The sequence below is a fragment of the Brassica napus genome, chromosome A8 (assembly GCF_020379485.1).
Source record: "Brassica napus cultivar Da-Ae chromosome A8, Da-Ae, whole genome shotgun sequence".
Classification (NCBI taxonomy): domain Eukaryota; kingdom Viridiplantae; phylum Streptophyta; class Magnoliopsida; order Brassicales; family Brassicaceae; genus Brassica; species Brassica napus.
Window position 1 is genome coordinate 395,934 of NC_063441.1, and position 16,122 is coordinate 412,055.

Consider the following 16,122-nt stretch of genomic DNA (forward strand, 5'->3'; position numbering starts at 1 on the left):
TGAAATTAATTTCATCTAATCCAGTAAATAAATAAAAAATCAAGTACTGTCAGAATGCAATGAACTTGTCAACTAAATATAAAAATACAATTGTTAACATATCTTAAATCTCTACATCTATAGTTATAGTAGGTGATCTTTTAAGTGATATTCACATGTATAAATATTAACAAAGTAAATATCAGAAATATTGGATAATATTTTATTTTTCATTTTTAATATTTTCATAATTTATATGTATGGTTTGTTATATCAATATTATGTTACTTTAATTAGACATATGATTTTAGATATATAATTTCTAGTCAGTTTGATTATTACTTGAGTATATTGAATTGCATTTACTTATATAAATTCAAGCATGATAATTTTCTTATTAATAGATTAAAATTTTTAATTAATATTGTTATTAGCATTTAGCTTAGTTGGTGTCTACGATTTAAATATATTTTAGTAATTATTTTGAGAATCAAGCGAAATGAAAGACAAACTAAGGTTGAATATAAGTATGAGTTTTGAAAACTCCTGAATATATAAATTTTACAAAAGAACTAAAATTTTATAATTGGTTGATATGTTTATTTTCATATATTAATATTATTATTATTCATTTTTAGTTTATATGTATAATAATAAATTAAATATTACTATAAATAATAATAATATCTTGTAATTTTAATTATGTTTTTAATTTTGGATGAAGAATAGATTACTCTGTTATTCATTTTGTGGGTATATTAAGTTGAGAATTTGTCTAAAATATCACTTCCTTGTACCATATTTCATTTTACTTTAACCAATTTTCCCAAAAAAAATTTAATGAGAAAAATACCATTCTACCCCTGACTAATTAAACCTAAACTACACTCTTCTTTCCCACGATTTCTTAAAATCCCAGATCCAAATTTAATGTGATCAGATCCGGCGCTAAAGAGTCTCCGGCACTGAAGAGTCTCCGGCGCTGACGAGTTCTCCGGCCAGATCCGACGACGCTGACGAGTTCTCCAGCCAGATCCGACGACGCTGGCGAGTTCTCCATCCAGATCCAACGATGCTGGCGAGTTCTCCGGCCAGATCTGACGACACTGATGATCTCACGAACAAGACAATCTCTGTGACAAAGCTAGAAATGGTGACCGGAAAATAGATGGTGGTTTTCGTCTCTTTGTTTAATTTAGCTTGATTTCTCAAAAGCGATCAGTTTCTGGGAAGGGAGACGAAGATTTTCTCATGAATTTTGTAAATCTAAATTTTATAAAACCTTATCAATATTTATCTATGAAGAACATAGTGCTTTTGTAGCCAGGAATAATAAAGTTTTCAGTAATTTGGATATGGATCCCATGGATACGCTTAAACTGGCAGAAACAGAGTCGACATTATGGGCTGAAGCACAAGTCTTAAATGTTCAGGGAACAGCTCCACAAATAAATACGACATTACCATCAATTCCTGGAAGATAGTGTTTTACGGATGGTTCTTGGAAAGAAGGTTCTAACTTCTCAGGACAAGGTTGGCTCAGTACTTTGGTAGGGTTTGATGGATTGATGGGGGCAAGGAATGTTCGGGCTAGTCTATCGCCTCTTCATGCGGAGATGGAGGCGTTATTATGGGCAATGGAACGTATGAAGAATTTACGTCAATTTCAGGTTACGTTTGCAACGGATTGTTCTCAATTGGTGAAAATGGTTTCGGAACCAGAGGAGTGGCCAGCTTTTGCAAGTTATTTGGAAGACATCAAGACCCTGAAAGAGTTCTTCACCCGATCAGAGATTCTCTATGTACCACGGACGCAAAACTCAAAGGCGGATAGTCTAGCTCGCAGTGCTAGGAAGCAACCGTCTTTTGTTGTTCACATGGATGCAGATCACTCGGTTTGGTTTACAGAGTCAATATGAGTCTGTATAGTTGATGACAAAAAAAAAAAAACATAGTGCTTTTGTTATTATCGCTTTTGATATATGTTGTTGATCCTTCGTGTTTTGAGTATTTTGTGTTGAATATCCTTCCTTAATCGCTATATTTCTTATAATCAGGTATAGAGTTTAACATTTATTTAATTCATGAGAAAATACTAATTGCACCATGATTACTTCTTATGTTGGTTGATTTTGATTAGAAAGGTATGCTGTGAGCTTTTGGATTTAATAAATGATGTGGAGAATATGCGTGGTGATATGCATATCAAGTACCTACATTCTTGAGGTAATGCAAAGCCACTAGTTGTAGTTTGACTAACAAGGTTTAGTATGTGTAGTATATGAGGTGGACGGTTATTATTTTGGTAGTGTAACATTCTGTTTTACTACTTTATGAGATTCATGTCTTTTATCTATTGTTTTGTGTATAATATATGAAGAAGCAATGGAGATGGATCATGGGTTTGTTGAGCCACAGAAGTATATTTCTTCTTGTTTTAGACATGTTCGTCAATGGCCTTTAATATTAAATGTATTATAAGAGTTATATTTTGCTCTGCTTCAAAGCCATCTCACTGAACTCTTCAGGCACGGATTCTACCAAGTCTGAACCATAGCTCATGTATTTGAAGAAGACCAAGAAATCAATGGGCCAAAGATAAATAGTTTATAAATTATTATAAATGTTAACTATTTTGCTAAATAATTTATAAACCGTTATAAATAAATTTATAAATCTTATCTATTTTGTAAATTCTTGTAAGCTTTGTAAAATGATTTATGAACGGTTTATAAACTCATTTTAGTTTGATAAGGGTTATAAACTGATTTATAAACCCTTAACAAACTTTTTATAATCCCTTTATAAACTCTTCAAAACTCTTTATAAACCCTTAAAAATCCATTACAAGCCCTTATAATTTAGAAGAATGTTTTTTACAAATCCTTATATGAACAAACTAAACCATTAATGTCTTAAAATGAACTCTCAAACAAGCAAAGGACAAACGAAACACATAGATGGATATGAAGTGTATTAGGTTGGTGTTGAATGCTGTCAGATTTTGTGCAATCACTCATATGACCAGAAGGATTACATAAAGGGGAGCAAAGAATAATGTCCATGTAGATGTTCATCTCTAACTGGTTCTTTTATATATAAATTTTTTTTATAAATGTTTTATAAACTCTTATAAATTATTTACATACCTTTATAAACCCTTACAAATTATTTTACCAACTCTTATAAATTGTTTAATAAGTCTATCTAAATATTTAAATGGTTTATAGACTCGTACAAATAATTTATAAACCTTTATAAATAGCTTATAAACTTTACAAATTGTTTTATAAACTTTTATAAATGATTTATAAACTCTTATTTGCTCTTCAGCTTTCTTTTTTCTTCATTTTATCATCTTTCATGTGTTATTTCCATATATCATATATGTTGCAAAAAGTAAATCCACAAATCCTTGTTCCCATTAGCTTTTCTTCATTTTATATCCTTGTTGAACAAATTGTACAACACTGTCAAAATCCATGTCATCAAGATCAGGATGTGTAGGGGTTACCAAATGTTTGTATTCATCAGGAAATCCAAACATTGTATTAACCACAAGATGTAACAAAGAATAAAGAACGTTTTATAAGTCTCTACAAATCTCTAATTTATAAATTTATAAGCCCTTATAAAACTACATTTATAATCTTTTATAAAACGCTTCACATTATTGACCAAGACACCGATTGGATAATCATTTTTGGATTGTCTAGTGGTTCTGTTCCAACTTCATAAATCCTCAGAGGCAATCTAAAAGATGTGCAAAATTCATTGCTATCTAACTACAAGACGAATTAAAAAGATGATGTTAACTTTTAATCATGGTCTACAGATACCTTATCCAAGCATAATGTTCATGTATTTTGGTAACTGTCTTACAAATAATATAGAATAAAACAGCACAAGACTTCTCGAGTTGACACGTTTATGTGTTGTTTTATAGACATATACGATGAAATCTTGTTTAAAAAGTTCTTTTATAAAACCTTGTAAATGGTTGAGTTGTATTATCAACAATATCCTAAACCCCAGATTTATAACGGTTATAATTTCCTAATATGCAGTGTTCACTATCGGAAAATCTCTCTCTTAGCTGAACCATTCATATGACAAGTCCAAATCAACTGTATTCTATTTGTTGATAACAGAAGGAAGAAAACCCTAAAATTACTTGAAACCTAGATTTATAAAGGGTTTTAAGTTGTCAAAACTCAATGTTCACTATCGAAGTTGTTTCTCTTAGATCCACATGTTCAAATGAGAAGTCTAAAGCAACCTTGTTTGTTTTTTTGATAAGAAAATAACAAAATCAAAAAATTACTTGAAACAAACAAAAAATACAGAAATTTGAGACATACGAATTTGTGAATCTTGAACATGAATCGACATTTTGAAGTTTTTGAATCGTGATTCTCTGTAATCCGCTTTTGTCGCCAGCTGCGTGAGAGAGAGAGACGGCAGATCTGGACAGAAACTCGCAGGAAAGGAGATAGATAGAGAGAGATGAGTTGAAAATAAGGTAAGGACAGTATAGTCTCATATTTTTTAATTAATCCCACATTTTTTTTGGGATAAGGTAAGGGATGAGTTAATTAATCCCATATATATTTTTTTTGCAGGGTCAAGTATCCGCATAAGATTTTTTTTGCCATCCAAAAAGTATTTTAAAGTCATTTCTTAATTTTCCCTCGCTGAATAAAAATAAGATTAAGAAGACAGTGTTTTCAATAGTTTATGAACCTAATCTATGCTTTGTGGATGTATATTTAGACTTTTATTTTGACATCAAATGAAATATTACTAATTCACTCCAATAGCCTAGCTACATGAGCCAGCCAAACAGGAGTCTCAACAAAAGTAATCGAGAAACAATCAGACCCAGCCCTAGCTGCTTTCACAAGACCGTCGGCTCATTGGTTCTTACCACGCGGTAGATACGAGAAAGAGAAATGCACAAAGCCTCTTGAGATTATCAGGATATCTTCAATAGTTTCTGCCATAGCTGGCCATTCTTCTAAGCTTTTTATCAATTTTATGAGCTGGGCGCAGTCCGTTTCAAAATGCACCGAGACATGACCCTCTTCTAACATCTTCTTCATAGCCCAAGATAGTCCTTCCGCTTCAGCCTGCAATGGAGATGTGAGATTAGGACAGTTCTTCATTCCCACAAGAATTTTCTTTTCTCCATCCATCAGTATAAATCCCATGCCCGACTTTTGTCCTTCATGAACCCACGATGCATCTACTTGGCATCGGAATCCAGTCCTTTCCTGCCTCAGGCTAGGGGCGCTCTCCTCTTCTAGCCATTCCAGTATAGTTTCATCCTCAATAGGAGGGATGATCTGCGCCACTTTCCAACTATTCGCCTCAGCCAATGCAAGTTGAAGCGTATCTAGTGGAGAGAGGTCAACTCCATTAAAGAGATTGTTGTTGCGTCCCTTCCATATATACCACAGAATCCAAGGGAAGGGTTCTAATGTTTCCTTTGGAACACCTTGTTCCTTTGCTCTCCACAGGAGGTGGTCAATGTTTGTAAATAAAGTACTACACGGGAATATGCCCGGAAGAGTAGGAATGTCAGATAAGGCCCAGCATTGCAATGTGTGTGTGTGGGTGGGGGGGTGGCATTCAAATAATATATGGTTCATCGTCTCTTCCTCTGCTCCACATTGGAGACAAGATCTATCTGTTGCACAATGTCAGATCGCAGAGTCTGCTCGCTTCTGTGACAAAGCCGGATAACGATTGCCATAAAAAGTGATTTATCTTCCTTGATGTGTTTAATTTCCAGACCTCTTTCTTCAGGTGTGTAACACTAGGCTATGCAACCTGTGCCTCCCCTAGTGCTCTCCATCGTTCATTAGTCACTTCATATCCAGCTCTCACTGTATATGCTCCAGATTTTGTAAAGCTCCAAGTATATCCATCTTTTCTACCTAGGCGGCTAGGCTTCATTTTGACAATCTTTGTTACGTCCTCTGCCCTCACCAGTTCTCTAAGGAGTGGTTCATTCCAAGTTTTGGATTCATAATCTATCAAATGATGGACTTCAGGTCGACATCGAACATTTCTCCAACTGGTAAAGCCGGCCTTGCTCTCACATCTGGGATCCAACAGTCCTCCCAGACCTTCGTGTGTTCCCCTGTCCCTATCGTACGTTGCAGGCCTTCTTCCAGAACAGACCGAGCTGTCCATAAGCTACTCCATCCACCATCAGGTTCGAATGACGATAGTACCCGCCTTTCAAGACTCTTGCCAAGAGCGAGACTGGATAAATCAGTAGCCACCATACCTGTTTAGCTAATAAGGCTAGGTTAAAGTCTCGAGAGTCTCTGAATCCCAGGCCTCCCTGTTCCTGCGGTATGCAAATCTTGTCCCATGCGACCCAATGGGAGACCTCTATTGTTAGCTTTAGCACTCCACCAGAATCTCGAGATGGCTCCAATCATTTTTTTATGGGTCTCCTGCGTCAGTAAGTAGCAAGACATTGTAAAATTTGGGACTGCTTGCGCTACTGATTTGATTTGAACTTCCTTGCCACCTTTAGAGAGATGCCTCGCTTCCCAAGTATTAACTCTCAAGTTTAGCATATTTTGAACATACGCGAACACTTGCTTTTTAGAGCCACTAATCTTCTCTGGCATACCAAGATACATGCCCATTCCTCCGTCTTTACTAATTCCAGTTAACCTTTTCAGGTTTTGTTTAGTGGACGCTATGACCTCAGAACCGAACATAACTGAAGATTTTTCTTTATTCAGTTGTTGTCCTGAGGCGTAACCATAGACATCAATAATTCTCATTAACTCCTGGCACTGATTAGGCTCCGCTTTACAAAAGAAAAGGCTATCATCAGCGAAGAGTAAATGAGAGACCGCCGGGCTTGCTCTAGCAATCTTTAAGCACGTGATCTTCTGTAAGCTTTCTGCTTCCCGAATCTGCAAGATCAAGACTTCAGTACACAGAATAAATAAGAATGGCAATAGAGGATCGCCCTGCCGGAGTCCCCGGGAAGGTATAATTTTGCCTTTTGCATCTCCATTAATAAGAACTTGATACGAGACCGCCGAGACGCAACTCATAATCACATGGATCCATTTCTGGTCGAACCCATTCTCTCCATTGCAGCTTTGAGGAAGCCCCATTCCACTCTATTATATGTCTTACTCATGTCCGTCTTGATAGCTATGTATTTTGATTTACAGCTCTCGTTTGTCCTTAAGGCATGAAACATCTCATGAGCTACTAGAATGTTATATGTTATCAGCCGTCGAGCCACAAAGGCTGATTGAGTTTCAGATATCAGTTCAGGTAGAATTTTCTTCAGGCAACTCGATAAGATCTTCGATATGATCTTGTAACTGACATTACATAGGCTGATTGGACGAAACTCAGCCATAGTAACCAGTCTATCTGTCTTAGGTATCAAGCAGATGTTCGTCTGGTTAATTCTCTCATCAAACTCTCCAGTCTCAAAGAATTCGTTTACCATACTGCTGACATCCTCGCCTACCATCTTCCAGAACCGCTGGTAGAAGAGACTGGTCATCCCATTGGGGCCTGGTGCTCGATCAGGGTTTATAGGGAAAACATCGTCCCTGATTTCAGTATCTGAGACCAGAGCAGTCAGCGCTGCGTTCATTTCTCCTGTCACTTTCTCGGCAATACACCGGATACTCTCTTCATACGAAGAGGGGTTCGAAGTTTCAAAAAGATTACTGAAATACTCGACTGCGACTTGCTCGATTTCATCTTCTGTTTCCACCAATTGCCCCATCGAGTTCTTGAGCTTTATGATTCGGTTTCGAGCTCGGCGTTTCTTAGTTGGGTTGTTGCGTTTCCAGTATGAGATCGCCTTCCTGCATCTATATAATTTCTCCACCAAGTCAGTATGATGATTACGACTTTCATTTCTCCCACATCCTTCTCGAACCGTCTCAGCGAACCCCTTGTTTCCCAAACCACCGTTTATCAAATCTAAAGTTACGTCGTGGTCTGGACACTCTTGATTTTATACGAGCCAATACTGGCCGACGATCTGAGCCCCACCTCAATAAGTACTCCACATCAGTGTGGGAAAAAATATTGTCAATCTTCGTTGCCGACTGCTCTGTCTAATCGACACTGGATACGTCCATTCGTCCTCCTCTCTGCCCATGACATAGCATACCCCTTGTAGGGAAACTCAATCATTCTGCAGTTGGCCAACATTGTCTTAAACGGGATAAAAGAGGATTCTGATTCCGGCCTCCCTTCTTCTCAACATTACTTGTTATTTCATATTTAGACTTTTGTTTAGTTTGCATTAAATAAAGGTGTAGTTTCTCTTTAGATGTGTCAATCATCAAAGCCTAAATGCTTCTCTGCTCCTTTTATTCAAAGCATACAATGACATTCACAAGCTATTTTCCATATAACAATTTATACCACTGTTTTCCAAACGATGAGATCTTACCAAACTATTAATAAGTGACATTTGTAAGCTCAATTTAAAGATTGGTCACTATGATTCAGATGGTAACGAAGCTGAGTAGAGAATGATTAATGTGACTGGATGTAAGAATCTAATTTACAATCGACTAGGTAATAACCCGCGCCTTGCGCGGGATGTGATTATTAGTTTCGTTATTTTTAATAAAAAAGACAATAAATCTGTTTAATCTAGATATTAGTTAGGTTTTACGTTTTTTGTTTTTAATCTTCTAAAATATAACTATTATTTTAAATTAATATTCATTTTAGTTTATTCGGTTAAAACATTTGATTTTTAGGTTTTTTCGGATAAAAACCTAAAATTAATATTATATGTTTATTTTTATATTATGAAGTTTAGATAGTCGTCATGTCGAACCAATAGTTTCATATTATAGTTTTTAAACAAATAATAGTTTAAGAAAAAGAAAAGAAAATTATTAAGACAAATCATTTCACTACAATTTGGTCAATAGTGAAAGAAACATTAAGAAAAAATATTTCAACTTTCAAAAAAATTAGATACTTCAGCTGTGGTGAATACTTAGTTATAAGATGCTCACATCAAGGTGCACATGTATATTTATGTAAAAAGTATATAAAAATAGTTGAAAAATATATAAAGATATTGTTAATTAATATTAAATGACATTTTTGTTTAGAATAATACATGAAAGATAAAATTAAAATTTATTTAAAATAAAAAAGACCTTGACATTGGTCATTTTTTCATCAAAAGAAAATAAAATTACATTCGTAAATAGGGGTGGACACATATCAAGTATCTGGATATTTGGAAGCATTTTTGTCGATTCGATTTTTAGCCACCTAGATATTCGGTGACTTGGATATCCGAAATGTTTTAGAATTTTAAAGAATATTCCAATTGATTCGTAAATAAAATAAAATTTTAAAAATAATTTAATAATAACATTTTATTACAAAAATAAAACATTATATAACCTTTTAATTCTAGTACCTAATATAATAAATTTATATTGTAAAACTGATATAAAGTATAATATATATAACATATATATATACTACATATATAAATAAAATTACATTCGTAAATAGGGGTGGACACATATCATGTATCTGGATATTTGGAAGCATTTTTGTCGATTCGATTTTTAGCCACCTAGATATTCGGTGACTCGGATATCCGAAATGTTTTAGAATTTTAAAGAATATTCGATTTGATTCGTAAATAAAATAAAATTTTAAAAATAATTTAAGAATAACATTTTATTACAAAAATAAAACATTATATAACCTTTTAATTCTAGTACCTAATATAATAAATTTATATTGTAAAACTGATATAAAGTATAATATATATAACATATATATATAATTCTTTTCATATATGTATATATATGCATATAACATATCGAATTAGATATATGTTCCTAAAAATATTGGTATTAGTGATTTGCTTCTTTTTTGGATATTGTATTTTAGTATTTGATTTGTTTCGTAGAGTTTCAAATATCAAGATTTTTTGGTTCAAATCAAAACGGATAACAAATCGAATCAAAATTTATGAATATTTTGCTCAATTTTATCCGTAAACAATAAAAATAATATATATATATATATATATATATATATATAGTTTAGCTTTTGATTCGTTATCTATTTTTATTCGAACCGAAAAATCTAGAGTTTTATTGGAACTATGTATGTGAGTTTTATATTAAAAAAAAATCACAAAGTACATAGTGTGAACACATTTATGATTATAGTGTGAACGCATTAGCATATTTATTATCAAATAATTGTGAAGCTGCCACGTGTCTATTATAATGTGAATGCATTTATTACAATGCTTCTCTTTTAATATATAAGGGATTCTGTTTCTAATTAATATTCAAACATCATCCCTTATATATTAAAGGAGAAGCATTGTAATAAATGCATTCACACTATAATATACACGTGGCAGCCTCACAATGATTTGATAATAAATATGTTAACGCGTTCACACTATATTCATAAATGTGTTCACACTATATACTTTTTTTATTTTTTTTAATATAAAACTTATGTGCATGGTTCAAATAAAACTTTGGATTTTTCGGTTCGAATCAAAACAAATAACAAATCAAAAGCTAAACTATATATATATATATATATATTATTTTTATTGTTTACGGATAAAGTTGGGCAAAATATTTATAAGTTTTGATTCAATTCGTTATCCGTTTTGATTTGAACAAAAAAATATGGACATCGTAACTATACGAAGCAAATCAACTACTAAAATACAATTAAAAAAAAACAAATAACAAATACCAATATTTTTAGAAACGGATATCAAATTTGATCTGTTATATGCATATATATACATATATGTACAGAATTATATATATATATGTTATATATATTATAGTTTATATAAGTTTTACAATATTTTTATGGATTAAATTTATTATATTAGGTATTAAAATTTAAAAAGTTAAATAATATTTTATTTTTGTAATAAAATGTTATTATTAAAATTTTCAATTATTTTTTAAATTTTATTTTATTTACGGATCAAATCAGATATTCTTTAAAATTCTAAATCATTTCGGATATCAGAGTCAAAGCCTTTTTAATTTTTAATTAATTTTAATTTTATCTTTCATGTATTATTTAGAACAAAAATGTTATTTAATACTAATTAACAATATATTTATATATTTATCATTTATTTTTATATACTTTTACATACATATACATGTGCACCTTGATGTGAACACTGTATAAGTATTTACCACCAGTGAAGTATCAAATTTTTTTTGGAAGTTGAAACATTTTTTTTCTTAATGTTTCTTTCACTACCGACCAAATTATAGTAAAATGATTTGTCTTAATAATTTTTTTTTCTTGAACTATTATCCATTTACAAACTATGAAACCATTGGTTCAACATGACGATTATCTAAAATTTATAACATGAAAATAAATAAATAATAATAATTTTTGGATTTTATCGAAAAAACTAAAAAACAAACGTTCTGACAGAATAAACCAAAATAAATATTAATTTAAAATAATGGTTATATTTTAGGAGATTAAAAACAAAAAAAAATAACTTAAAACCGAACCGATATCCAGATTAAATAGATTTGTTTTTTTTTTTATTAAAAATAACAAAACTAATAATCACATCCCGTGCAAGGCGCGGGTTATTACCTAGTATATATTATAACTATAGGAAATTTTATACATGAGTTTGTATATATACAAATATTTTACGGATTAAAGTTAGTTATTTTATTCAAATATTTTATTTTAAAATTATTGTTTTGAAATATACTTGAATCTTACATAATTGTAGATGTAAATTTGTAGTTTGTTTCAAATTTTATTATTTACAAAATCAATCTCAAAATATATTTGAAATCTATAATTAAGTATTCAGCTTATGTTCAAAAATTTAAGATTGAAAAGCTACTTTTAACATCTATAACAAAACTGAAAATGACACTTCACTATGTTATCAAAATTTTAAAGTAGCAAAATCTAGTGATTATTTTTTTAGATGAGAATGTAAGTCATATTTATTATCTACTGCATTTTTTAGAAGTATATGACAGATATGAGATTTATGGATAATATATATTTAATTTTTTTACTAAAAAATTAAAATAATGAACTAAATTAAAATATGAGACGTTGAAATAAAATAATTTTTCAATTAGACGTCAAACTCAAATGTTAAAATTCAAATGATTACTATTTTATCAATTTATAAATAATTTTTAACCGAAAAGTTATCCCGATCAAAATCTAGTAGAAGTGTTAAAGAACAAAATTAGGCTCCAGCATAAGGGTTAATCTTAGGTTTGTCCTTGACAAGGCCACATTGGAGGCTTGACTCCGGCATGTTGTATTCGTCCCGGAGGGATTTTTCCGGTGACAAGACGCTTGCGTAGAGTTGCTGTCCCAAGTATCGTCTCTCAGAGTTCTCTGACCTAATGTTCCACATTCCACAATTGTCAAATGTGAGCAAGATTGCAGCCCAACACTTGGGGTACACTTGGACTGTGTGTCTGCTCACTGCATCTAGAAGGTTGTAGTTCTTCCTCTTCTCTGGTGTCCATGTCCCTGGCTCAACCCTTTTTATACAATAAAATAAAATGAATTTAGAAGTTTATTTGTAGTGAAAGAAAAGAGATGTAAAGTTCAAAAAAAAAAGAAAAAAGATAAAGAGTAACTCACGCTACAGCGAAGAAGGAGTAGCCATCTAAATGCCAAGACTGGACGCTCTTTTCATGGTTCTCAAACACGACTTCAATGAAGGTGCGGTGAGTGATGTTAAGAACATTGGGTTCGATCTTGATGTTCTTGATCTGATCCGAGGTTGGGTTGTCGGAAATAATGTCGTATTTGAAAACCTCATCAGCAACACCAAAGTACTCAGCGAGCTTCAAGGGGGTCTCGGGGTCTGTATGCGAGACTCCACTCAACGCGTACCTAAGCTTACCATCGATCTTTCCCTGAGTGTTCACGAGCTTAATGGTGCGAGTGATGTTAATCTTTCCGTAATGGTAAGAGCCCTGTGGGTTAGGTCTAGCTGCGCTGGCTGTCAAGTTCCACCTGAAAGAGCGGAACTGGTTCAAAGACCAAGCCCAACCAACGGGGGCCGCAGGTAGCTGAGGAGAGGCAAGACCTTTGCCTCCCTCGTAGCGGAGGAGCCCTGTTGTAGCCAAAGCCTTCTTCAAGAACCTTGTGGAAGCCACCATGTAGTAATCTTTAGGTTCTTGGTTTGCCGTGACAATCACACCGAAGCATTGACCCACGTGGACGTCAAGCGAGTCATAATCGTTCTGGAGAACATGTGAGCCTTCCATCTCAACAAGCTTCATCTTGTGGTTCTGAATCCTAAAGTTAAGAGATGTCTTGAGACCCACGTTACAGATCCGGACTCTGTAGGTTTTCCCTTGCTTTAAGGTGAAAAGAGGCTGGTCGGAGCCATCGCCTTTTCCGGCCTTACCATTGATGAGAATGCCATCTGGACGGCCAATAGTACGGCCACTATCTAGGAACTTCTTGAGCTGGGTGTGGCTTTTGGTGTACCAATCGTTGATAAGGACAGTGTAGTCATCTTCAGGGTCAGCATACGGTACCGGGATTAGGAGACGGCTGTTCACACGGAGGCCACCAAAGGCACCCGCAGCACGATGCATAGCCGTTGTTGGGTAGTAGAAATAGCTACCGATCTGATCCTTCGGCTGGAAATGGTATGTGAAGTTCTTACCCGGTGGGATTGGACACATTGTTCCAGCCGTTCCATCTTGCCATGAGTTCTTCCTATGCTGGATTCCATTCCTATTTACAAATTTCCCAAATAAAAAACTAATTAGAAGTTTGGTAGCATTGGAAACAAACTAAACTAAAAAAAGGTTGGTAATGAAAATTATACATTTTTGTACATTTTAAAAACTTAATTCTTCGTTTTTATTCTTATCCATCAAAAAACTTGATTCTACTTTTTTATCATGCTTACCCATTGTATATCATGGGCACGTTAAACATGTAACACCAATATAGGAATATTTTTTCAATGAATTTCTATATACTAAAATTGATATTTTAAATATATAGAAAATGAATTTTCCGTGTAAATATAGAAGAAATATCAATTTTATTTTAGAACTTGATTCATGTATAATAAAATTTATAATCAAATACAGAGATTGGAAATGTCATAATTAGAACTTGATTGATAGATGTTTTGTAGCTTCAGTTTCTGTTAGAAATATAAGAGCAGCATTATCTCTGAAATCGACTTGAGGGTTTTTAAAAGAAAATAAATATTTGTCTAATTAAAAAAAAATTAAAAAGCGCATCAATTGCAGGTCGCCACATGTTGGTGGGGTCTGCGAACAGTGCAAAAAATTTACCACAATCAGTTCTTATTTCATGATTTTGGGGACTGGTTTTTATGGTTTAGTGGGATCCACGCATTGCTTTTTTGAAAAAAAAAAACTTTTTCTAGAAACCCCAATAAGTCCTTTAGTTGTAGATTTTATTGTTGTATAATTATATTGATAGCTTTCAAAGCATTAAATGTAACACCAAACGGTCACTGATTTACTTTATTTATGATGATTTTTGAGAAAAATCATATTTGATTATTCATCTAACACTCGATATTTTACGGTTTGACTATTCATCTGATATACAGGTAAACTCATTAAATTTTTAAATTTCCTAATAGCGAAATAATCAAAGCGAATTATCCAAGTGTACATCCATCCCTATCTAGTGGTAATATATAGTAAGGGGCAGGTAAAGATGACGGTCTATTATGAATAAACGTACCAAGTAATGAGGAAAGGCTCGTCCAGGTTGTTGAAGACATTAACGATGACGTTGTTGTTAGAAGTTGAGTTGAGGTTAGGACCAGGGAATTGACCGTTAATGAGAATGACTTGTTGTGGAACACCGAGAGGAGATGCGGATCCATACGTTACGTTCCACACGTGGTGAAAGTAAGGATCCTCCGCTTGGACCATCACGACTGTCACCGTCGCGACGCATAGGCACACGGCCAATATTTTAACCCCTACCTTCATTAATAATAAACTTTGTTAATGAATAAAGTTTGTGATTTTTTTTGTTTTTGAACTAAACGAATAAGTTTTTTTTTAATTTTGTTGAGGGGTTGAATTTCGTTTTTCTTTCAATTGTTTAATGAAGTTTTTATAGTTTAATCGAATACAGTTTCCTTGTTTTTTCTAGTTTCTTTAGGTCCTCTCATTACGCTTTTCCTGTCGTCCATATTAGGAATGTTCAGTTTTGACCTCTACGACTCCACTATTTTGAGTTTACCTTTTCTTGAATTTGTTTCTTCCCGAATTCTTTTTGAGATTTTTGCTAATTTTAGAGAATATTTCTAAGTCCGTTCTCGTACAGGGCATAATGATGTCTCATATGACTAAACTTTGTTTCTCATATGGATCAATTTGTTTGTGTTTATGATGACATATTTTGGATATAATTCAATTAGGCCTGTCTGAAATAGTTATGCAAATTTGGTCAAAAAAACAAATTTTGGTTTTTAATGTGAGAATAACCAAACAACGAATTAGAGATCAAATGATCCAATGGAATGGGTGGTACCAACAAAACAGACCCGGGTTTGAGCTCAAGCTGGTCAAGGGCATTGCGGCCTTTCATTTTGTGAGGCTTACTTCAGTCCTTCGTTAGATGAGTGGTAATTTAGAATCTTTTAAATAGAGATGGAGGATTAGAGTCTGGCGTTTGTATTCTTTTCATCCATATATATATATATATCTATTGATGCCAAAAAAAAAATTATATATAGATCTATTACATCATTTCAATATATTAAAATGGTTTATCTTTTCTTTAGTTTGTGGTTTTGTAAAACTAGGACCCTGCTGTAACATAACATTCCGACCATGGCTAATGACCTCACGTCCGTTCACTCGATTCGTGGGTCAATTTCGTGCCACGAGCAGTGCGTTAAACTTTTGGAAGTTCGAAAGTCATGTATACTGATCATACAATCACCACATGATCGTTTTCGAACTTTGACCTCACACACACACGATGTGCAAATCACTTCCCGATAGGTCACCTATCATTTCACTACTCTAAATCAAGTACACTTAATCATGGAGTTTTAAACGAATGTGTGAGCTAAAA

The 16,122-nt window shown here is 33.3% G+C and overlaps 1 protein-coding gene across 1 annotated transcript; it reads right to left on the reverse strand.

Annotated features, from left to right (window-relative positions):
* Positions 1-12,198: 12,198 nt before the first annotated feature.
* On the reverse strand, positions 12,199-15,181 carry LOC106359434 (L-ascorbate oxidase homolog). The gene is made up of 3 exons (XM_048738400.1): positions 14,773-15,181; positions 12,667-13,776; positions 12,199-12,563 (listed from the first exon to the last, which is right to left on the reverse strand). Exons 1-3 carry the CDS (start codon positions 15,024-15,026, stop codon positions 12,260-12,262), a joined length of 1,668 nt encoding a protein of 555 aa, XP_048594357.1. The 5' UTR covers positions 15,027-15,181; the 3' UTR covers positions 12,199-12,259.
* Between the last annotated feature and the right edge of the window lie 941 nt (positions 15,182-16,122).

What these genes read in the sequence shown, in the direction of transcription:
- LOC106359434 (XM_048738400.1), bottom strand. Translation starts at nt 15,026, where the DNA reads ATGAAGGTAGGGGTTAAAATATTGGCCGTGTGCCTATGCGTCGCGACG. An exon ending in GAGCCTTTCCTCATTACTTG is followed by an intron (nt 13,777 to 14,772) that starts GTACGTTTATTC and finishes ATTTGTAAATAG; the next exon opens with GAATGGAATCCAGCATAGGA. An exon ending in TACTCCTTCTTCGCTGTAGC is followed by an intron (nt 12,564 to 12,666) that starts GTGAGTTACTCT and finishes TTGTATAAAAAG; the next exon opens with GGTTGAGCCAGGGACATGGA.